Source organism: Poecile atricapillus, chromosome W, assembly GCF_030490865.1.
Source record: "Poecile atricapillus isolate bPoeAtr1 chromosome W, bPoeAtr1.hap1, whole genome shotgun sequence".
Classification (NCBI taxonomy): Eukaryota; Metazoa; Chordata; class Aves; order Passeriformes; family Paridae; genus Poecile; species Poecile atricapillus.
The window spans coordinates 45,348,802-45,374,721 of record NC_081288.1 but is presented as its reverse complement, the minus strand read 5'-3'; the positions used below and the strand labels follow the sequence as shown (position 1 = coordinate 45,374,721).

Genomic DNA, 25,920 nt, shown 5'->3' with positions numbered 1-25,920 from the left:
GTATGTGTTCTTATGTATATAAAATATGTGTCCATATACTTACAGAGTCATATTTCTGCTCCAGCACACAGAAAAATTAAGGAATTAAAGAAAAAGGTCAAATACATTTGACCTCAAGTTCTCTTAGTTCGTTCTTCTCTTTTCCAGACCTTTACCTCTCACTTTGTGCAGTGTTATCAGCTAAAGGTGATTAAGGAGCTTCTTATCAGAGCTCGATCTGTTTCCTGTAAAAATGTTTTCAATGCTTTCAGTGTGGGTTTGATAGGAGCCATAGTGGCAGCTATGAAAGCCATGTGACAAGTCTGGTGATTTCAGACAGAGCTGACCTTGAGTTTTAGATTTCCTCAGGGAAAAAGCAGTTTTTTCATTCACTGGTTCTTAACTCTTTTGCTGTCATTTTTCCAAGAACAGTTTCCAAGAACAGTCTGTGGTTTTTGTTTATTTTGTTTGTTTGTTTGTTTGTTTGTTTGTTTCTCAAAAAAGAATTTTTTTGGGTATAACATTAAGTTATGAAAATTAGCTTGAGAGCTGATAAATCCTTCAAGCCGTATCCAGCTGTGAAATGTGGGACAGTCTTGCCGGTCTGAAGTTCAGAAAACATAAAAGGTTCATTTAAATTCTGGATATTATTTCTGAGTAAATAGTTTAAAATGCATCTTTAGGCTGCTTTTGAAGAAAGATGCTATAAAAATGTATGGAGAGGCCACTATAATTTTTCAAAACACTCTCATACTTAAAAAATGTAGCATTTAATATCTTCCTTTCTCGTCAGTATTGCTTAAGTTATTCAAGTCTGAAGTTAAGCGTTTCCAAACAGTAACAAACCCTTAAAGGATTTTTCATGTGACAGCACAAAAGTAACCTATAGACAAGTCCTCATTTTGACTTTGTCTAATATTAATTTGGAAAACAACGTATCATATGGTACGTTCAAAATATTTGTGATTTTATCTCAGTGGGTGTTTTGGTGATATTGCTGTGAAGATGAAATGGCGTGCACAGTGGAGATGACAGTTGTGAAATCCATGTAACACAAACAACAGATGGTTATGGATTTTTACTTTTGGGTAGGACCTAGGTTCCTACACTTTTCTTCCTCCCTGATAACATTTTCTAATTTTGGTTTTACAAATACTGGCACAAGGAATTCAGTGGCCATCCATATGGAGATTGAGAAGCTTTCTTGAATTGACCTATCTCCTTTGTTGTCAGGGGCAAGTGTTTTTCCCCATCAGAATATGCAAAGTGTTGAATTTTAATAACCTCATTTAGAGTGCCCTTGAAAGCAGAACTTGCTAACTTTCTGAGTGCCTCATGGGCATGAGGGAATACTTCACATTTAGTCTAAGATGTATGTAAAACATCTATGTCAAGTTAATTTGAGACTCACAGATAAAGGAAAAGGAGTCATAATGAGGTTTCACAAGAACAGAGCATTTTGACTCTTCTAGCAAATGGAGATAAGAGTAACAAAATATTATAAATATACATTAGTTCAGTTCTTAAAAAACAAGACCTGAATGCTAAAGCCTTTGAAGGGTAATACAGCCAGGTCTTATATTTCTTGGAAGGCTTTGAGTTTTAGTAAAACTTGATGTTGTAGGGTAGTGTTCTACAGTAGCAATATGTTGTTTCAAACAGAGATGTTTTAAACAGAAAGGTCTTCCTAGATGTTTAGAAAACACTCTACAATGGTCAAGGGAAGAAAGGTGAAAAAAAAAGCATATCTGTTGTAGATGGTTTTATACATTTTCTTTTCAAACAGGTTTGTCACCCTACATACAGGATCAAATTTTGTCAAGTTTTCATGAATAAAAGGTTTTACTGGGATCTGAATATACTCAGGAAGACAGTCTCAAAGCTCCCACTGAGTGAAATAAGGAAATTTTTGTCTTTTATTGTATTCTTGTGTTAATTTTGAGTAATTGTCAGAAATTGATACAGAGCTCCCATTGTGTTTCTATGAGCCTCTACCTATGAGCCATAGGGTATTGGTCATGGTTTGATACAGAGAATCACCTGGGGCGTGCTTTAGAGGCAAACATGGCAATGCTAGGTTAGTGATTGAACTTGGTGATCTTAGAGGTCTTTTCCAGACTTAATAATTCCATGTTTCTATAGAAATATTTGTGGCAACTTAAATTTAATTAACATGAGCCTTTTACTAAAACAGGTCTCATTTGCATACAAGTAGGCAATATAGATTACATAATGAATATTAATTAATAACTCTTTCCCTTTGTAAGACTGTCTTGATCTTAACTTGGTTTTATACACAGGGATTTCAATAAGTAAATCAATATTGACAGCTTTTTTATCTGCAAAAATGATGCTTTTTTGATTTCCACTTAGTTTCAATTAATAGGTCAAAGTCTAACAATAATAAATAGCATGCATCGTTTTCTAAGGGGCTAAAAGTTTGGGTTTGTTTAAGAAAGGTATCAAGGGACAAACTGAGGCCTTTGATATGTTCATAGAGCTTGTAAAACTTTGAGGAAAGAATGCTTATTTTGTGAGTACTGCAAATGTTGGATTAGTTCCCATATAGTTTTTCACTGGACCATACAATGGTTGTGTTCGTGATGTGTGTTGGGTAATTCAAAGGTAATGAAACAATGGTCTAGCGCAACTGGGAATCATAAGACATTTATGCAGATACCAGAGAAGAACTGTGGGGAAGGAAAAGTCTGTGTATACCATTGTAGTCACCCAGCACTTCAAATGAAATAATAAACCCAGCACTTTACAAAGAACTTATTATAGAATTTTACTGGTCCATTGTTTTGGAATGTCTAAGAACTATTCCCTTGTTTATTTTGGAGGGTATATTCAAGGGAAACAGAGTTGTACTGATATGTTTAGAAGATATTCTAAGCCAGTATCAAATGGCAACAGCTGAGACGTACTGTGATTCATAAAGATATGTAGTTCTGCAGTCATTTAGAGAGATGTGTGTGCCAGGGACTCAGTGACAGGTTTGTGGTGATGCCATAGGAAAAACAAAAATAAAAAATGTGATGGTTTGGAATGTATTTTATGGTTATATTGGGCACTCTTTAAAATGATTTACTGGTTTTGAAGATATTTGCAAAGACCACATGGCACATGTGTTTTAATGTGTAAGCCATATGAAGAGTTTTTCAGGAGTCAGAACCTTTTCATCTAATAGTGATATTCTCTTGGGATTCTGTATGTCAAAGAATACAAACAAATGCAGCTTTAGTAGGTATTACATGTTTTGTTGGTGCATACAAGCCAAAGAAAATCTTGTCTTTCTTTTCCACAAGTTTTGGCAAATATTTTTTCATTGTCATTAAACAGTTAACTATTTGCATTGCAGCTTTACCCGATTTTTGTTTGGGGGAATATCTACTATGACGTGACATCTAAATGAAGGAATGTGATTAAAACAGGACCTCTGTTGTGAAATAAGATGTTGATTTCCTCATATAGTTCAAACACATTTTTTACAGCTTCTCACTGATGATGGGCATGTGTGTCTCGCTTGGTTTCCTATGCGTAATGCTTTGAAACACTTGCCATTAAGAGCTTTAACATTTAGAAAACTTTGAAGAAAGTAATGGTATCCTTACAGCTGGAGATAATATGAGCAGGATTCACATGTTTAGTCTTCCTTAGCATAGGCACCTACATCTGACCTGTTCTGTTGTCAGTCAATAAAGACGGGAATTTCTAATTCATTCCTTCTGAATGTCCAAAACACATCAAATATAAAGACTTTTTCGGCTTTCAATTGCTAAAATAATCTAGAGGTAAAGTTCAAATTTTGTACATATCTGAGTTGATGCCACCGTACATTATTGTTGCACTACACTGATACATTATATTTTGCTACCTAGAGACCTTGAAATCTAAGAATGTTCTTATTAGAGATACACACTCACTGTTAGGGATTTTGAGCTTGTTGTGTTTAAGATTTGATTTTCTTCTTTAATCTTCTTTTATGTTTAATGGGTTATAATTCTCCCAAGTTCCAGTGACATTGACTCAGTTGCATTAGTTTTAATGCTACTAAAAACACCAGGTAATTTTAACAGTGCCTTTGAGCTTGTAAATTTTCTCTTACCTTGCAGTGACTTTCCTCATACTCATAATTCCCTTTCTTCCATACCCAGATAAGAAAAAACGACAACAGGCTTGTCTAATAATTGGCCAAGTTTACATTCTTCTGTAGCTGATTATAAGCTGACAGGAATCTGTGGATCTGTTATATTTTCTTATGTTCTGTGAATGATTTAAAGTTAAATACAGTTCAGCCTCTTTGTAACAAGATCCCCAAACACTTCTCTTATCAGTATCAGCTGGCACCACCAAGCTGGTGGTATTCACCCTATTGAGGTAATTATTGGATATACCTTCTGGCTTATTTGTTAGCAAGCTTATCTCTATTTCATAAATGGAAAACAAAAACCTAAGGGTACAGTACAATTTGACCTTAAGTATGAATCTCCTAACTTCAATTTTAATTTATTGGATTCCATAGAGCTCCAGTGCTGCAAAGTTCTCTGAGAAGTCAAGAATCAGGCACTGTGACTGTAAGGATATTCATTGCAGCAACAGATTCTGTAACAAAACACTTCCAGGTAGTGACCTGAAATTGTATGATTCTCACATGGGAAGAGAATGTAGTCAACATTGGAGATAATTCTAAGGTGCCCATGCCCCCTTACATGAACAATCACTCAGGCGACTGCACGTCGCAGAATGAGATTTCACAGAATTTCACAGAAATGATGTGGCAGTTCATCTCAGAGAGAGATTCAGTGTCTGTTAGGTGACTGCATATACAGTAATAAACAACACATTTGGCTTGTATTAAAATAAGAAACTATACATTTGCAAGCTTCCTAAGACTGGTAATGAAATGCAATATGATACCTAATAACCTTGAAAAAAATGTTTGTAATTATTTTGAACTAAGAGGAAGAATTAGTTCATGGTAATGCCACCCAGGTATATTTTTAATTTGTTTATTTATATGGCAGAACACATTAGGTATATTTCAGAGTGAGTTTTTTGAAGACTTTTCATTTAGCTGAAAATACTGAGGCTTACAAATTTTATTTCAGCTTGGGAATAAAATCGGTATTAAAGCATAAATTTAGTTCATTGTTTTAATTTTCTGTATTGTTCCTTAAAAATCAACTAGCATGCCACATAATATATGTGGGAGAGATTCTCTTGTCTTTTACACAGCACCATAGTTTATACCTGTGGAAAGAGTGTGCAAGGTTATTACATTTGCCATTGTGATTTGGAAGCTCTTTATATTTACTTACTCAAATGTAAACAGTAAGCTGAGTGCAAAGCACTTGACCCTATGCTCAGAGAACCAGAGCTGAAGTGGCAAATGGGGTTAAGACAAGAACAAATTTGTATTATGGAATTTCTTCCAGATTATTTCACCTGATGTTATAAAAAAATTACCTGACAAGGTGTTCAGATACAAACATTGCCTAGATCAGTCAAAGTTCTGACCAATTGCTTTCCAGTAAGATGTATTGAAACTTACCAAAGAAACATAGTTTCTCCTGTAGGACGAAAATATTACTTTCCCCAGTAAACCTCAGTAATTATCACAGGCACACATGGTAAATCTTTGCAGAAGTAGGTATATTTCATTGGATTATTTTAATATGTTCTTGCTGAAGAATGTCAACATAATTCTTTAGTTGAAAGGTGACTTCAGAAATGTATGATGCTTAGGCAGTATCTGTAATACAAATCATGAAAAGCCTGTATTTTAATGGGCACTAATTTATTTTGAATTGATGATGAATCACAGTCATTAGAAGGAAACTGCTTCACATTACTAGATGGAGAATAAGGTTTCTGCCAGTGGCAGGTTGTTTTATTTCTTCACAGCAGGTAAAAAACCCCTCCTTGTTCAAAAGCCACACAAATACTACCTTCAAGTGCAACAAGCTGGGACTAGGTCACCAAGCCCCCTCATGTTGCTTTTTGGAGCAGAGCTCAAATACTCCTTGTTCATGTAAGCAGACCTGATCTAGACTTTCCCACCCTCACGCCTTTAGAAAATCTTGTCTATGGAGGTGCATCCTCTGCTACTACAAGGGAAAGGACTGTGTAGAGAATGTTATGAATGTTGCTTCCTCTCTAGTCCAGCCAAAATGCAAATACCATAATGGCCTCTGTCCAATTCCCTCATATTTCTTGTTCACTGTCCAAATCCCAGGCTTTTTCTACTAATTTTTCATTACTTTTTCACTCCTGACTTGGTCATAATTTATGCTAATTTTGATTGAGTCCGCAAAATAAATGGCATGTGACTCTACACAGAGAACAATTAAAAAATTTGAAAGTGCATTAAGTAAAACTTTTTCTAAAGTAGATGGAAATCTAAAAGTTTTTTATTTTTTTCTATAAAATAGAGTTTAAGCCTGGTGATACTAATGTGTTAAGTGCATTTGGAAATAAACTTAAAATGTTATTGACAATGACCTAAATATGATGACTTCTCTGGACACTTCCAAGTTATAAATACATACATACAGATTTTATACTTCTCATCACATTTATTTTAAGTATGTAGATGAGATTTAATGATCTACTCATGATCCATAATTTACTGAAAGTGGTCCACAGAAACATCATGGGTAATAATAGATTCAGTATTTTCAATTTGAAGTTTAATTATACAGTGCAAAACTGAGAGCAGAAAGGAATATGATAAAAGAGCAACTGAGAAGAAGAATCTTATGCTTTCTCTGAAATTACATATTATTGACTGTAACAGTGTATAAGGAATCATTTCCAAATTGAGTTAGTTACAATATTCTGGAAGAAAACAAATAAACTGTAGGATGAGGTGCAGAATGGAAATGGGATATTGTATGAACTTTAGTATGATGGGCAATTTGTGGAAGACAGAGAAATCTAAATGACAACATTAATCTTAAACAAAGTTGGCTGAATTTTTCAGTGTGAACGCATTATCTAAAAAATGTACTGGTTTGATTAGGAGACAATATACTCTGCATTCTTAAGAACTACTCAATAGCCTGGGCTATTGTATTTGTTATGACTTTTTGCTCTCCAAAATTCTGCTAAGCAGAATTTACAAAGTAGTATTCTAGGAAAAGTAGACAGGGATTTTGAAGTAGAGGTATAAAAATAATGAATGATAATAGGAAATAATCAATAGAAGGTGGTAAGTAGTGAAAATTTACAAATATTGTGTTCACATGTGCATACACCCAGATTTTTAGAAAAGGCAGCCATTCCTCAAAGAGGAAGGAAGAAAGAAAAAAAGGAAAAACCATTGTAACTATCTAATAACTTAGTTTAGGAAAAAATATCTGTGAGGAATTAAAATATTTGCATGAACTCCTCAGATTGGTTTTAGTTTTTTGGTTTTTTAGTTTTTTTAATTGGTTGGTTGGAGGTTTTGTTGTTTTTTTTTTTGTTTGTTTGTTTGCTTTTGTTGGGTTTTTTTTAACACTGTTTTAGTTCCCAACAGCTATGTCTTAGATTAGCTACATATCTCTTATTTTCAAGTTACTATAATTTTTACAGTGGTATAGTGTAGCCTCTGTCTTTTTTTTTTTTTTTTTTTTTTTTTTTTTTTTTCATTTTTATGATCTGCAGAAAATCGCCTCCACCTTTGTAACAGCAGAATATACAGAACTTGTTTGGCAATCTGGTTCACAGTCAGCAAGCTGTAAAGACAAGTCTGATAGCTAAAAATTGTAACGTGCTTTGGAAAGGTGCAAAGTACTGAACACTAAATCTTCAATTAGAAATTTTTGAGTTCTTTGAAAGTGAAAGCGTGAGTTCAGAAGGTTTCAGTTGAAAAACACTTATAAATGGAATAAGTGCCTTCTATTACTCCTGGAAAAAACCAACCTGGTTTTATAGTTGAATCCATCAATCAGATGAGGGAAAGCATTGGGGTTTTTTATTTTGTGTTTGTGTGAGTATGTAGTCTCCATGTCTGGGCATAGCAGTTTTTAAATAAGATTATTTTTGAGACAGAAAAACAATTAGATAGTTTCTTTATCTATCTACTATTAGATAGACTGGTTATCTCTAAATAAACATCTAGTCTGTGGTTAGTACCAATTTCCCTTTGTTCCCTCAAAGTAGACTTATTAGGATTTCTTTTAAATATTCAGAATATTAATGAATTAATATCAAGGATACTTTCAGTTCATGTGCTCAAAAACAGATATTACCAAATTGAACTTAGCCTTTCATTTCAGTCATCTACAGAGACAGAAGGATAATACTCCAAAGATGGTATCTCAAAAAAAAAAAAAAAAAAACTACACATTTTCATGAGAACATTTGAGTTATGCCTTACGAAATACCTTAGAGTTATGCCTCATGAAATTCCAAATTAATCCCTGAAAGAAATGGAAATTTAATTTATTATTACCTTGTGTAGTTTATAATGCTGTAGATAATTACATTTATTAATATTTATATATTAGTATTATTATCTTTACTGTATTTCCAGGGAGGGATAGTGAATAAGTCCTTGTTTGGTTTTTCATTTGAAGGACAAGTAGCTTTTAATGGGACAGGTTCATTGTGCATTTACCAGTAATATTATTTAAGTTAAATCCCCAACACATTTTTTGAGTCAGAAAAGTTGTTTTAAATTTAGATTCTTGCAAGCTTATGACATTCTGAGAACTTAATTGCTTAATTGTTTAATACATAGCTTTAAATTCCTTGTCTTCCTTCTGCAGAAAACTTTCATTAATTTTTCCCAATACCTCATTATTTGCCACTGAATTTTCTAGTGTTCATGTCAATACACTACATGCTCAAGTTACAAGCTGGTTACTTTGGTTTTCTGTGAAGACATGACCATTTTTCTGAGAAGGTTATTTGAAATGCACATATGCTGCAATTATATTACTCCCCTTTACAGAGTCATGCAGACCATTTCTGGAAAAATACGTGCTTGGTGTTACAGGATCTGTGTTTAAAAATACAGCACTCTTATAGGAGCTTGTGTTCCATCTTGTTCCCTTCTTTCTTCTCTATTGTTTCCTACCTTTTTCTAAGTTGAAAGAGTAGTTTTTGAAAATATCTCTGCATGGGCTTCACTCAGTGATACTGAGTGTAACAGGAAACAAAATATAAGGAATTTTTTTAAAAATGCTGAAATATTTTTCTGCACTTTATTTCTTTTCATAATAAAGATGTCAATGTGAAATTTGGACAGTTAATTTTGGGCCAGGGCTTTTTTAGTCAGTGATCATATATGTTTCTGAAATCTGCTGAGTGTTCAGTAGCTCATAGAACTACACTCATTTTCTATTAGAAATGACAAAGTTTCATATTGCTCACTTCAAAAAAAAGTCATAATTTATCTTAAAGTCTTCTGAATTGTGATCAAGTGTTTTAGCCTTTCATGAAAAAAATTCTGCAGCAGAGCGTGTAAAACATAATTAATATAAAGCATTGATACGTATCCATGTAAATAAAAATCAGCATGGCTACTCCTTGATTAAAAACTGGGCATTTTTCCAACTTTTTAAAATTCATAGATATAGAACAATTTGCTAACTTGAAGACATTTTCTAAATTACATGGTCCATAACTCCATACACATTTGTGCCCTAACAAACAAGAAAAAAAGCCTGCAAGCCAAACAAGAGCTTTAATCAAAATATGTAAAGCCCTTGATTCATGTCTCTGATGTATCGCTAGAAAAACACAAAATACCGAAGCAGATCAAGGATCTGTGATTCCTCCATAAAAGCAATACATCTAGAGCAAGTACCAGCAAAAGTCAGCTTATCTTTGCAGTCAGGCATACCTGTTTGTGACTTGAGCATTTCACTTCAAAACTTGCAGGTGTAACTTTTTTGGGAGGAGAAACTGTGAGGAAGCAGCTAGAGCTGAGCACTCGTCCATCAGTCAGGCTCCTGTGTGTTACCACACACACAATTACTGCATTCCTCATAAACCTTCTAAGGAATAGATGAAGGTCATTAATGTTCATTAGAGATCAAGAGATAAAAGCTTGGTAGAATACAAGGCTTCTTCAGGACACAAGTGAGAAAGTGAGCATTCAGAGTAATGACAATGAGAAAATGTAGTTAAGAGCAGGGGAAGTGGAGAGCAAAGTGTGATGGATGGTTGAGCAACTGACTGCATCCTCCCTGGCAGGTTGAGCTTCTAGCTGCTGTGCTCTCCTAACTCATAGTCTAGCAATCCTAACTTGATGTTACACCTTTCTGCTTGGTGGTATTTACTGCAAGAGTATTTTTTCTCATCGCTTTCTGTCAAGGTTACTGTGTTATCTAGATTTATGGAATCAGTGCAGCCAGTTGTAAATGTTATATGAAATGGGAAAAAAAATATGCTGCCAAATGCACTGAGGAATTACAGACAAAACTTCCCAATGATTCTTGAACTAATTTACTTCATTGGTGTTATACAAACACATAGGATGTGTCAGAAATGCAGGTTACCATTCCCAGAAACACAATGAAGAATACAAATATGAAAAATAATACTAAAATAGTTGCATGACTTTTTAATATTTCTAATTCTTTTTTCTGTGTAAAGTCCAAGAGTACTAAAAGAATATAGCCAAATGTTTTTGAATGAGAGATAAGACTGTCACAGAATGCATAGTATTTTGACTTAGTCCTGCTTGAGAAACAGCATCTTTTGAAAATATTTTCCAAGTTAATGAACAGGTTTTAAGCATTTTGAGTTGCTTTTCCTCTGAATACCAGGGATAGGATTCCATTAGCAGTACTAAGTACTTGCTTAAAGCCTTTGTGATTGAATGAGTTTTTGTTAGTGGACTTCATATTTTATTAAACAAAAAAAAAGAGAGAAGAAGTTGAACTGCTCTTAGCAAATAGTTTATACTAATATTAATTCTTGGAGCTTCTTGGGCTTTTCCAGCCTTGTAGGAAACAGAAGGAAAATATAAACCTTCACTGGAAAAACAGCTGCATTGACTCTGCAGACAGATGGCTGAAAATGTGCTTAAACCACTTGACAGGATGCAATCCACAATGTAGCAATAGTGCAATTTGAAATATTATTATATTTATTTTCAACTTCATTCAGCAATCCCCTTCATTTAAATAAATGTCATATGGTTCAGACTGAGTTATTTCATGTTGCTTTGGGTCGATGACACGATGAGAACTGTAATGACATTGTCAATACATGCTAAAAAAAAATACCTTTTTATCAGGAAAATTTATCTCTAGTTCCATAATAAAATTAATGGAGGTAGAAAAATAAAAAACCATAAATGCACTGGCAGTATGCAAAACAAATTACAGCATGATCTCTAATTATATCACTGTGCTACAGCAGTAAGAAATCAAGCTAGGACTAATGGAGCAGCTCTTCCTAGAAGCTTTGCTAAGACATGTGGAGAACAGGGAGGTGATTCAGGACAGTCAGCATGGCTGCACAAAAGGCAAGTCCTGCCTGACCAACCTATTGGCCTTCTGTGATGGGGTGACTTTATCAGCGGACAGGAGAAGGTTTACAGATATCATCTCTCTGGACTTCTGTAAATCCTTTGGCCTGATCCCTCACATCTTTGTCTCTAAATTATAAAGAGATTGACTTGATAAGTGGACTCTTAGCTGGATAAGGAATTGGTTGGACACATTCAGAGGGTAGTGGTTAATGGCTCAGAGTCCTGATGGACATCTGTGACACATGCCATCCTTCGGGGGTCTGCACTGGGACCATATTTATTATTATAATTAATTATAATATTTAATATTTTCATTAATGACAGAGATGAAGGGATCAAGTGTACCCTCAGCAAGTTTGCAGTTGACACCGAGCTGAGTGGTGCAGTTGCCACACCTGAAGGATGGGATGCCTTCCAGAGGGACCTGGACAGGCTTGAGAACTGGGCCTGTGGGAATCTCATGAGGTTTAACAAGGCCAAGTGCAAGGTGCTGCACCTGGATGGGGCAAACCCTGGTACCAGCACAGGCTGGGGATGAACAGATCAGAGCAGCCCTGCTGAGAAGGACCTGGGGGAGCTGCTGGAGGAGAAGCTGGACGTGACCCAGCCATGGGCACTCCCAGCACAGAGAGCCAAACGTGTCCTGGGCTGCATCCAAAGCAGAGTGGGCAGCGGGGCCAGGGAGGGGATTCTGCCTCTCTGCTCTGCTCTGCCTCTATATTCTGCAAACTGCAGTGCTGCATCCCTCTGTGAGACCTTCCACAGGAAGGACCTTGTTGGATCAAGTCCAGATGAGGCCACCAAGATGATTAGATGCAATGATTAGAGTGATGGAGCATCTCTCTTGTGAGGAAAGATTGAGCGAATTGGGATTGTTCATCCTGGAAAAGAGGGCTGATGGGTAACCTAATTCTGGCCTACCTGAAGGGAGCCTGCAAGAAGGATGGAGAGGAACTTTTTGCAAATGACCTTAAAGGGTTTGAGAAAGATGACCTTTAAAGTCTCTTCCAAGTCAGGCCATTGTATGGCTGATGCTATGATTTAGTTCCAGCCCCCTTGCCATGGACAGGACACCTGCCAGCAGACCAGATTGTTTAGAGCCGCATCCAACCTGGCCTAGAACACTCACAGGGATGGGGCAGCCACAACTTCTCTGGGCAAGCCCTTCCAGCACCTCACCAGCCTCACAATGAAGATTTTCTTAATGACATCTAATCTAAGCATACTCTCAACATCCACAATTTCTCTGTGCACAAATGCATGTAAATGCTCTTTTGAGCCTTTGAAACAGAACATAGGTGTCACAGTATTATAGACTGTATGAAACATCATAAACAGCTCCAAAATGCATGATCCCATCTCTGCTCACACAGCTTAAATTACTTTTGCCACTTTTCCTTTGACATAATGACAAACAATGTAAAAAGCAGCTATTTTTTTCTTGGTTTATAAAGCACAGCGGTTCCTGAAACTGTTTTTCAGTTGCACTGGTTACAGTTGCTGTATTATACCTTCTCACAGCCTGGTTCTTTGCCTGAAACAGAAAGATATACAACAAAAATACAGCTGTGAGAGTGTTAGCATATTACCATAATGGTCTTAAATTTGGTTTAGGGAATATATAATCTTTCGTGGCTGATGGTTTGTGGGTGTTAAGGGAGAGACCAGAATAAATATTCTTGTGGGTCTCCTGACTTAACATCTGCTATGCAGTTACTTCAGGCATCAGGAAAGTAGATTCAGAGATCGAGTAGTCCTTTGGTGCATTAACATACATTAATGTATAGGAAGGTTTTGGCAGTGTGATGTCGCTTTATTGGGAACGGCGATAAGAATGACACAAACTCTCTTGTGAGTTGAACAGGAGAGTTCTTTCTCTTCTGGTTTATTATCTCAGATCTTCTTTTATAGACTGACACGTGAAAGTACAGAGAAGTAAAACTCTTGTTGGTTAGTAAATTAACACATTACCATCATAGGTCAGTGGGGTTCACCACCCCTCAACCTTCTCTTGCAAGAAAACAAGAAACTGACAAACAGCACCTGCAAGGCTGTCTTCTGAGGATTGTTTTAATTCCTCCTTATGATTTCCCAGGCCACTTTCTCAGGCGAGACTGAGAAAGTTATGCGGCCTGCTTTTCCACAAGCACTGTGCTCTCTGCCTTTGCTCATAGTTAGCATCCATAGTGTAATAGTATTTAAACAGCTTAATCTTCCTTTGTCTAAAAAGAAAGAATACACAAGGACCTATGCTGGCAAGTGAGCACTGCTTAAATAATTGTAGAAGAAGTTAGATGTGACATGAAATTTGTACAAAGCTATAAAACATATGATGGCAGGCAAACAGCTGGAATTTATGTAGAATCCTCTATGTTAAGGTATGTATATGCATTATTTTATAAGACTTCATAACCAAGTGTATGCACAGATATCTGAATAAAATGTTTAACCTACTTACCACACTGGAAAAGTTCCTAGATAATTTAGGGAGCTTAAACTAACTTTATGGCTTGTAAAAAAATTGGTATTTCTCACATGTGCAAATTTTAAATCAGAATACTGGAATATACCTAAAGAAAACCTCAGAATAAGTGGAGCTGTGCTGGAAAGTGCACATCATTAACTTAAAGAAAGCATCTCAAAGAGAGTATGTTTAAAGGATTTTTAATTTCATCATACATTCCAGATTTATGTAATTTGAAAGTATAGAGTCAGGCTCAGATAATCTACCTAAATGAATACATCCATATTTGAGGTCAGCTATTAGTTCTTGTAGGTGAAGCTAACATTATGTCCTTTGGTCAGGAAAGCTGTAACTAAAAGTCCCAGCCTAACTGCACAGTGAAGATCTGCAGAGATGCAGTCTTCCAGTTCCTGGTAAGGAACTGTCTGCTAACAAATACTAAACAAATTTTTCACTTTCAATTTTGTAAATACTTCCATCTCATCACAGGAAGAACTGGGAAATTATTTTTTAACAAATTTTAAAAATAACTGTTTTGATATGTCTTAAGTGAATACTGTCACTGTGTTTAGCAATAGCAACCCTTAGAATTTTTTTACTTGCCTTAGATTTATTTATTTTCAGACTTATAGGATACTGGGATGAAATCTTTTGCTTTGAGTTAAAAGGAGATTCCTGCTTAAAAGGGTCATTTTTTTTACTCAGAGAAATTATTTCTATTGTTTACATATTGCAAAAGGGTTTGCTTTCTAACTCAGACATGAGCCCAACCACTGATATTCCAAACATAGCTCTATAAAAAAAAATAAAAAATCATGTTCTTCTTTGTTTCACTGCTTTCTTCTTATGGTCTCAAAGAGGAAAGCCTTGCTTGTCATAGTTCTGCTGAGTGGTTCCCCTTGAATGGAAATAAAGAAATGTTAGTTATGTCATCATATAAGCTGTCAGTTAAATGTTTCAGTGCTTCATAAGTGTTCTAAGGTCTTTTAATAAATTGCTGGGCTGTTGTCTATTTGGGTATCCATTCCATGCTGTGGATGTTTAACTCTGTTGGCTTCAATATATGGTTATGCTTGAAACTCCTTGGGACTCAAACTATTTAATGAATACACAAACATCACTCAAATCTTTGCTTTCCAGTCAAGTTAATTTCAAGTTTATCTATGTATTCATGAGCTATTAGAAAAGACAGTCAGGCACGGGGCAACTCTATTGCAGAAGCTTATTTCCATACAGAAGTAAGGAAAAAATTGATAATTTGGCATATTCTTATGACTTCTGTTGTGTGTATACAAATAGTAATTAACATTTCAGTCTATCAATAATAATACTCTAATACATTTAAGGTAATTCAAAGAGTGGAGTCTAAAATATAACTTTGCCTATGAAAGCACACTTTTAAATTTCATCGGATTTGGCTTTTCACTGCATGAAGTTTCTGGCATTTATTCCATTAAATATTTATAAAAACAGAGACTTAAAACTGTTACCAGTATAGTGAATAAATTGTAGTGAACTAAGATGCAAATCAAAGCATTCCACTTTGTGCTAGCTGCCTGCTCTATCTTAAGTTTGAAACGCATTGCTTTTTATGATGCTGCATTTTTTGGGTTCTCTGCTTTAATTTTTGTAAAAATATTTGTATTCGATAACTTTCGTTATTGCAAAAGCACGACTATTTGTAATGGTTGGGGCCAAATATAGTGCAATCAGATGGTATGTAGGTTTACCTAAAGAGTTTTGACAACCTCTTAATCTTGATAAGTAGCACACCATCTATTCTAGCCCTGGTTGTTCAAAAACATATAATGTATGTCATGCTAAATTGCTCACTAGCTGTTTGGTTAGTATGGATGTAATTAAACCATAAACTGAATTGCAGTTGAAACTTAAAAATGGACTTATAGCAATATTTTAGGAGTTTATAGGTTTTTATGCTAAATCACATTTTAGATTTTCCCAGACAGTCTACAGTCATCTTACTGCCCATTAACACTGCCCTCTTGATGAAGTAAGGGAAAGCAAGCCTCAGGGGCCAGATATTTACGTTCTGATTTGACAATATTTTTAAGCCGATGTATGAGGATCGGTGCAGGACCGATGGTAAGGAGGGGTGCAGGACATGCTGCAGTATTAAGTAATTTTAGTGTGCTTGCCTGGAGGTTTTTCCTGCTCTGTGGAGTTTTGATACCTGTGTCATACTTGAAATTCTTCAGTCCTTATAATTTCAAAACTTCCATTGACCAATCTTGGTATTGATTGTTCGTGAACTGTAACAATCCCTCTTGGTTGTCTGATGTCTTTAATCTTTTTATCCATCTCCATAACTAATCAATACTTATATTGTCATAGAGGCAGTATGTCCACATCCAGTCTTGTGTCTGCAAACTCACAGAGTGTTTGTAAGACAGATTGGTATAGAAACAGTTTAACATTTTCCAGGATGGAAGAGGAAAGCATTCCGACATGTTGTAAATACAAAGATAGAGTTACCTGTTACCTGAAATTGCATTTTCTTTCTACCAACAGGTCCTATAAGCAGCATTTTGGTGAATAAGTATGGTAGCCGGCCTGTGATGATTGCAGGGGGTATCCTGTGTTCTTTTGGAATGATTGCATCCTCTTTCTGCAATAGCGTCCTTGAACTGTATATATGTATTGGTGTGGTTGGAGGTAAGAGTCCTGTTTAAAAGGTTATATTATGTTATGTTATATCAAACTATTTCCAATATAGTTCTACAAATGAGCCTCACTGATCAGGAATTCTGAGATGCAATCTAAGAATTAGTAAGATCAGTTAATTTCAGCTACCTGAACTCTCTAATCCTTTAAATTAACTGGTATGATGTTAAATTCTTTCTTAGGACGATTCCAAAACAACGGATGAATTTATTCAATAAATGCTGTATGTATGTACTTTTCCACATTGCACTATAATTATGGTATAAAAATGGATTGGCTCATGACAGCACTTATTACAGTCATTTGTGTACAATTTCACATTCGTTGTTGTGGCTTTCAATCATGTTGCACTGAAAACAGGATGGCAGAGGCTAGCCAAATTCTAGTAGCATTGCAAAATCTTGTATCAGCTTTCTGTAGCTGGTTTGTGCATTCATATACTCTCACAGAAAATATAACAACTCTCAGTTCAATAGTTTTCTGTTTAAAATCCCCCCGGGGTCGATCGCCAAATAAAATTATTCATAATCATCTATCAACGGCCTTGATATTGCCTAAAGTAATGACTTAATGTTATTGTAATGCCAGTAAATAAAAGAATCTCCTTATTTAAAGTTGTGGGGTTTTTTTAAACTCCATTCTCAGAATAAGGGAGGAGATGTGAAATATTGGCAGGTAATAAATGAATAAGATAATATCTGTATAATCAGGCTCATCCTCCTTTAGGGTGAGACTTAAAGGAGTCCTTTTCTTATTCCTTTATTGATTAATCCTTAAAACTCTTATTTTTGACATCCTAAACTTGGTGCCTACTGAAAGAGTAAAGTCAGAGTTCAGGAATGGGCCTCTCAAGGAAGAAAGCTTCTCTCCTGTACCATCAAGCAGATGCATATTAGGGTTTATGGCTTAGATGTCTTAATACAGAGAGAAAACCTAGAGGTTCAGCTTTGGGTTCAGTTTATACACTCAGCTGATGTGGGTAGGTGGTCTGCTCCCATGTGTGTCCTTTACAGCTCCTTAGTAGTGACCTGGGGAAGGAGAGCTGAATGTGCTGGAAAACAATTTGCCATTTTATGCTCCAGTTTTGCAGACAAGTTGAATCTTAATTAGGATTGGAAATAAGAAATTAGGAGATTTATGCATTTAAATAAACCCTACATTTATTGTAGCTGAGGTGACATTTAATAACTTCTGTTAAATGAGCCAAGAGAGAATTGTATTATAGTTTAGCAAATATAAAAATGGTGAGCCAAGGCACTGATACCATCATTCTTCTGTATGTGATTCCCCTGTCTCTGCCATTGCTGAAACACAAAAAGGAGTTTTGACTTTCAGTGCAGCACTACAGGGAAAAATGACCAAATGCCACCATGACACAGTCTTGTATGAACACTCATAGACAGCAATGAGGCTCTATTTCGTTCCCTGCTGCTAGTTGGTTTGTATACTGAGAATCCCTAGATTGGACACTGGTCATTTTAAAAATAATTTGAAAGATGTGGGATGTGTTTTTCACTGCATGACCTGCAATAATATTGTCTTTTATGTGTTGTTTAGGTCTGGGTTTAGCATTCAACTTACAGCCTGCCTTGACCATGATTGGCAAGTATTTCTATAAGAAGCGTCCCATCGCTAATGGACTGGCAATGGCTGGAAGTCCAGTGTTTCTGAGCACATTGGCACCTCTCAATCAATTCCTCTTTAATGCTTTTGGCTGGAAAGGAAGCTTTCTTATTCTGGGAGGACTTCTTTTGAACTGCTGTGTGGCTGGGTCACTTATGAGACCTGTTGGACCGAAAAAAGTCCCTCCTGTGAAAAAAGATGTTGAAAAAGGCACAGGAGATTCTGCCTTGCACAAAAACAACAAGAAGTCTTGTTGGCAAACTATGAATAAGTATCTAGATCTGTCCCTCTTCAAACACAGAGGTTTTCTGATATATTTGTCCGGAAATGTCATTATGTTTATTGGTTTCTTTGCTCCAATAGTATTCTTGGCTCCTTATGCCAAGCACAAGGGAATTGATGAATATTCTGCTGCTTTTTTGCTCTCTATCTTAGCCTTTGTAGACATGTTTGCTAGGCCTTCCATGGGACTTGTAGCAAACTCCAGGTTTATCCGGCCAAAGATTCAGTATTTTTTTAGTTTTGCTGTCTTGTACAATGGTGTCTGTCATATCTTGTGCCCTCTGGCAAAAAATTACACTGGCTTGGTGATATATGCTGTATTTTTTGGGTTTGCATTTGGAATGGTTAGCAGTGTTCTTTTTGAGACATTGATGGACCTTGTTGGAGCTGCCAGATTTTCCAGTGCGGTGGGACTTGTCACCATTGTGGAATGTTGCCCTGTGCTCATAGGCCCTCCTCTAGGAGGTAAGAATCTGTTTGTTTCCATTTTTCTCAGACGTTACTGCATAATCTCGTATATAACATTGAATTATTATAAACATTGTTCTCAATGTTATTTAATGTTTTCACTGTGACTAGAAATGTACTGTAACAGCCTGATAGTAAAAAATAACTGCATCAGTTACTTTTCTCCAGCCTAGGAGCAGCTTGAGGAGTGCTCATTTACGCTTGCTTAAACAACTTTAATTTACCTAAACAGAGAGAATTGGCATTTCCAGAGAGGAAAAACTATTAGGAGAGTGTCAGAAGGAACACAGGCCTGCTCAGCATTTTAGGTAGGGTGCACACATGGTGGGATTCCATCAGCATGCTATGGAGCATTGCGCCCTGGACTGATTTCACATTCCAGCTCTGCTCACAGCCAGTTCTTTAGCCTGTTGCTATAGCAAATAGATGTGGGCAAGGCAATTCAGAGGGCCACCTGACTGAAAGATGTCAGTGTCGCCAGCTTCTCTTTTCAAGTGTAAAGGGATCTTAAAGGGAGCCTAGATGTATTGCTTAGACTATGTTTATAACACTTGGGCTTCTAGCAGCAAAAATGAGGAGTATTTTCAGAAGATATTTTCAAAAAGTATTTTCTGTTTACTAGCTTTTTTTGTCAGTATTCAGTAATGCTGATAGTAAGCTTCGTATTATTGAGATTTCTGATGATATAAGAGATTAAAAAAATAGATGCTCTCATTTTATTGAGAAGCATTGGTGTGTATCTTGGTGTGTGTGTTGCAGTATAAGCCCAGCAGTATGAAAATATAAAGATAGTGAGATTGCTAGCCTTCTGAACATATACTGTACCCACATTAGCACTGCCTCAGAAGTCTGCAAGATTATGTGTGCCTAAAAGCATTTATATATACCGAAGTACTTCAGATTACTGTCAGTATTTCTATGAAAATTGCATTGTTGTGTGCAATTCTGAACATGCCAAAAAAATTCCACTCACTTCAGTAAAATAATATTTGGACAAGTAAATTTTTAATGCTTCTAAAGGCATTCCATATTTTTCTCATAATTTAAAATACAAATCCACTTTGGCAAAGGTAGAGCAAAATATATCCTCACACAGACTCTTTCTATGCCACCTAGTGGGAGGTCTGAGTCTGTAGCCTCTGGAGTCCAGACTTTTCAGTCAGGTTATGAAATCAGCATTAACTCAAAAGATACTAAATCTAGTATTTATGGAGCAGTAGCTTCCACAGTTATTTATTTTTCAGTATATTAACTTTTCAGGAGTTTTGGAAAACATTTTTTTGTACTATAACACTATGAATAATTGATTTAACTTGTTAAAGAGGGAACAAAGGGGATGAACACATGGAAAAGCTAAGCTTCAGTTTTGACTAGTTCATATGTTTCAAAATAGTATGCTGAAGCATTTCTAATTCAGAATTTTGTTTTTAAATAGATTTTTATGAGACTGCTCATTGGTAAAAATCAGCAAATTGCACTGTTTACACTAATAGGTGAATTATACAGTTGCAGTGCTATGTGAGTTTGTCCTAATACTAGGTTTGTGAAAAAAATCGAGAAGTCTGGAATAATTTCATGGTTTGTAAATGTGTATCAGGTGAATAGACTGGCATTTTGTTTTCAACCCACTAAAAGCGTCTAAAGACATACTAAATTGAAGCATGCAGGTTACCCTGTGATTTTCAATTATAGTGTAGGAAAGTTCAGAGCTAAATACTTGGATACGTACAAATGTTAATTTGGGAGATGGGAAAATTTAGAAGGAATGTCTCATAAATGGGAAGAACTGTTATATTTTACTCTTCTTGTCATAAAGAAATTTAATCTCAAAGATCTGAATGTAAGTTTTAGGTACAGGACTCAGAGTTTAAAACTCAGCAGTTGAGCATGATGGCTGAAGGGAAAAGCCTTTCTCTCACTTTCACCAGTCACAGGAAAGTAAATGTGAAAAGCAGGCAGCTGATGCACGGAGACAGCAGCCTAAAAAGGCACATACCTCTTCATTCTATTGTGTTTATGCAGTCTCAGTGAGTGTCAGACTGTCACTCCAAACAATAGGAAACACAATTAGGAGGTGAATAAAATAATAAGGCAATGAAAGAATGAAAATAAAAGAACTGAAAAACTTTCTGCCATTGTTCATTAAGCTATACTTACTTTGCTCTTCAATATTTTAGTATTGTCAGTGTCTTCAATGGCAGTTGCTATCTTGACTAATTCAGGGGTTTTTTATGAGTTCCACTGTCTATGTTAGACAACTTTAACATGTTGAAAATGCTTTTCTGCTCCAACTTCAAAACCAAAAAATATATAGATATTTCTCCATGGGAAAGATGTAGATTGTATTTGGTATCTAGCCTAAATACTCTTTTTCTCTCCTCTTATCTTTGTATTTCAGGTTGGCTAGTAGATGTCACTGGTGAATACCAGTACATGTATTTTGTCTGCGGAGTGATTGTGACTGTGGCCAGTATCTGGTTGTTCATTGGCAATGCCATCAACTACAGGCTTTTGGCAAAAGAAAAGAAGTTAGAAGATGAGAAGCAGAAAGCACAGAAGAATGCTGACCCAAAGGAAGCAGAACCCTTAACAAACAATGAGAATGAAGATGCTTCCAGCAGAGCTGATAAAGCTCTTGAAGATCCGTCAGAAAGAGAAACCAATATTTAATCTGAAATATAGCTCCGAAGGCAACATTTATGACTTCCATTAGGAATATGTCTTCAAGACACAGGCCAGGTTTTGTGGTAATAATGATCAGTCACAGTATTGGATGGGAATAGATTTTTGCCCTATGGCAAGACTCTAAGCTAAATTACTATCTACAGTTTATTTGTTTCAGCGATACAAAATTACTATTACAGAGGTAGTGACTCAATGCAAACAAATCCATTAAATTTTGACTCTGGACAATCAAGAGTCAGATAAACCAGGCTATAAAGCCTTCCAATGACAAACAGTTTTGTTTCAGAAGTATATGTAATGAAAAAGTATCTCCTACTCTTATTTGGGAAGATACTTGCATTCATCTTTATGATGTGGTTAAAATCTACTGAAATAATCTGCCCAAACTCTACTTACCACTAATGTTAAAGAGAATATAAAGTCAAAGGTTTGTTTCAAAAGATCCACAATACCTGACTGAAGCACACTGAAACATTCTTCTCTTTCATCTCTTAGATGAAAAATATGTCTGCATAAGCAATTATGGATATAAAGGTTAAGTTTAGGAGACAAATAATTGGTGAACACATCTCTAAAACACAATAAAAAGTTGATTTATAATATACTCCAGAGTAGTTTCTTCCAGTGATAGCTGATTACATAGTACTTCAACATATATATTTGAATTCAAAGTACATTCACACTTTGCTAATTCAAACTACGCTAAACTCTGCCTGTACATAAAAGGTTTAAACCCAAGATTTACATTTCTAACAAGAGTGGCAATCAGTTTGTTTGACTTTGTATTTCTGTGTAGCTGAAGGACCTGGATCAGAATGTGAAGCCATTTTCCTAAAGGGACTAGATTCATAATCTGCTGATGTTAAAAGGATACTAACCCTTGGCTTTTTTGGCCTTAATGAGTTTCATGACAATGACTTCAAAGTAGATGCTTGGCTTTATTGACAAGTCGTTAGTTGTTTGATGGTGTCCTGAGAGGAGATTTGAGATCTAACTTCAGATCTTTGCAGACAGGTAGCTTCATACCAGTTCCCCTTCCCTTTCCCAGGAATTTAGTGAAAAGCTACTTCTTTTTATTTTTGCAGTGCTGCTTTGAGCAAAATGCTGCAAGGCACCTTGACAATGCCAGTCTGGAAGCTTTGTATTGACACATCAGTTTTATGCAGGATGTTTAGTCTTGTGTCTACAATTTCCTGCAGACTGTCATATAAATTAAAATGCACACAATTGTTCCTCTTCCTTTAGACAAAAGAAAGCATAAATCTACACTTTTACTTTATAGAAATATTGTAGTATTTTGTTTGAAAGTTAAAAGTGCAAGCTTCTGAAGGTAATATGTGAAATTATTTCTGTTCTATTTCTAGGTAAAGAAAGGTGCTATTCATTTTGGAGGGATGCTTATAAATGCCTCAAAAATTGTGAAAATTAAGGGTCTGATTCATAAAACATGTATGCACTGTTTATGCAGGATACACCTACACTCAATTCCAGGAAAAGAAAATTACTCATTTTAGTCCTCTTCTAAATCTCAAAAAATGGAAATATATTGGACAGAAAGCTAACTGTGATAAACACCCTTTGAAGTGCCAATAACAAAATCTAAAAATCAATGGTAAAATCTGTAGCTATAAGAGGGCTTTTAAGAAAGTTATTTCTTAATATTATTATGTTCAATATTCTTTTAATTTTTTTTCTAAAAATGTTGATAGTGCTTGCTTCTGTTTTGCTGGTTTATCAGTTTGTAAAGTTCCACAGTACTGCTGAATTTTTTAATTTTCTCATCACTCTTTTGGGGAGAAATATCATTAATCTACTCTCAGCATGGTACAGAATTTAATACCTACTTTTTACCTAGCTATATTCAGGAAAACCAAACTTCTCCAACAAATCCTATAAATTTTTAGGAGCATCAGAAACAAAATATATACATTTCAGAGTTTTGAGAGAAAATATGAGTTGCACATTCAGATTTGAGCCATGTACTGTGTAAAGAGGAATGATTCAGTCCCAGTAAAATTACAGTTCTTCTGCCAACCCCCAGGTTCAGAGAGGAAATAAATGCATTGCACCTTCCTCTGAACCTTAGCCTTACCAGCACTAAAAAAAGCTTTGCTCTCTTTTTGGCTGTACAAACGTACTGAGTGAATACCAGGGTCTGTGACGGCCTTGTGTGCCCGTAGCCAGAGAGTGATGAGCTTCATAGACACTAAGCTTTCATACAGTGAGGATTATCAGTTATATATACTGGATTGTGTAAGATGAACTAAAATTTCAGCTGAAGAGTAGTCATCAGGAATATCACTGCTCTTGACAGCCACCGATAGAAAGGCAGAGATTATTTGGAAAGAGATTAATAGAGGAGCTGAACCAAAATGTCTGAGGTAAAATTGTAGGTGCTTATTATCTCTTTGCAAAAAAGCAGCATGATTAGGAATACAGGGTAGAAGACAAGAACTGTCAACTTTTGACTGAAAGCTGACTAAAAGATGCTGTTGAGTAAATAAAGGATTCAGAAAGATGATGATTAAAAAAAAAAAGTCTCTCAGGAAATATGCAGGCAACTTGCCTGTTCAGTGCAGGATCTCAGAATACAAAACAACATGGCATAGGAAATAAGGGAAAAAAGAAGTTCCTCAAGCCATAGACACACCTGACCACCACTAGCAAAAATTATGTTACTGTCTCAGAGGAAATAAAAATTTCTATAAACACTCTACAGAGATGGTACTCTTTCATCTCTGGTCAATTATGTTAAAAGATAATAGGAGTGCAAGGGCTGCTTTACCACCACTCACCAATGTGCAGTTTTTAATCCCATAAGGCAAAATGACATGTCAGGCAGCTAGAGCAATATAAAGTAGGAAGAGTCAAGTTCAACATTTCCTTACACCTCTTTCATTACTCTTTCTCTTAATAATAGCAACAAAATAAAACCTATCAGCATACTCTTGATACTACTGAATATTAAAGAAGTTAAAACCCAGAGATGAGCGAAGAAAATTGGAACCATATCTATGCAAAAACTGCCTCAAATTAAAAACCTGTGTCTTCCAAATAACAGGTCCTAAAGGGGTAATTTCCTAGTATAGGTAGCTCTCATTTCTAAAAATAATGATAATAATAAATCGCCTTGAATCAACTGTATTCTGAGTATCAAAGTAGCAAAATGAGTATAACTTCCCTTCAAACTCCTGAATATCACTCCTACTTGCACTGACCTGTAATTTGTACTGTAAGTCATTTCATCATTACGTTTCTCCTTTCAAGATTAGACCTGGGTATATACATAATCTCTCTAAATTGCTCTGTGTTCTCTTAATTACCTCACCCTCAGTTTAAACAACTGAAGGGTCAGGACTAAGACATGCCCCTGATCAGTGATGAAGAAATGTACTCAAGCTTCCTAGCACATGCATCTCTTATGTGCTCTAGGAATCAGTAGTCTCAGTCAGTGCAAGCAAATCCTTAATTCGTTTTATTCTAATTTATACTCATGTGTACTTCATTCTTTCAATTTCTCTGCTAATTATTTCTAAATCTGATTTCCCTTTTTCTCTTCTAGAAAAAAATAATGCCAAAATTTTAAAACTAGCAGGAAGGTGGATAGCATCAATAATATTTCCCCCAATTTAATATCAGGATTAAATTTCAAGTAGTTTTAAAGTACACATCCAGATACTTCTCTCTCTTTTGGTTTTTTTATGTCATATATTCTATTAGCTGGAGAATTCTCCTGTATTGCCCTTTCCAACTCCAGAAAAATACTCTTCACTAATAATTCTCAGTACTATTTCAGGAACGTATCGAAATTTCACCGCACCCTTCTCTCCCCATTGAACTGTGGTTACAATTGCTGTTAGTTCTGTATTTCTATGAAGTTCAGAAAAGCATCTTTTTATATGAAAGACTAGAATGCTTTTATTTCAAGAGTTTTGTGAGCTGTTTTGACAGAGCTAGGGAAAATCTTACTTCATCTTCAAACAGATTTTTTTAAGTGATGCTGTCCTTATTGAGAGGAAGTTCAGTTTTACTTACTGCTGAAGTGATACTGATGGCAGCAATTTCACTGACATTGATTCAAAATTCACATGAATTTTAATGGTCATGTTGCATATCAACATCCACTATGCTTAAAAAACATTTGGCAATGTGTACATAATTGTTCCTCACAGAAAATTCTCATTTCTTTTAAACATTCCCCACCTCCACCATCCCATACTTGATTTTCATGTAAGACAAAAAATTTGGACTGGGTATGTAGTGA

At 35.6% G+C, this 25,920-nt stretch overlaps 1 protein-coding gene across 2 annotated transcripts in view; it reads left to right on the top strand.

Moving 5' to 3' along the window:
* The window catches only part of LOC131591473 (monocarboxylate transporter 2-like), a 75,200-nt gene extending 50,966 nt beyond the window's left edge, over positions 1-24,234 (top strand). For both annotated transcript variants that reach the window (XM_058862214.1, XM_058862215.1), the window contains exons 3-5: positions 16,446-16,589; positions 18,156-18,968; positions 21,370-24,234. In XM_058862214.1, coding sequence (XP_058718197.1) covers positions 16,446-16,589; positions 18,156-18,968; positions 21,370-21,641 — 1,229 coding nt within the window. In that variant the 3' untranslated portion in view covers positions 21,642-24,234. The remainder of the gene's footprint in view (positions 1-16,445; positions 16,590-18,155; positions 18,969-21,369) is intronic.
* The last annotated feature ends 1,686 nt before the right edge of the window (positions 24,235-25,920 follow it).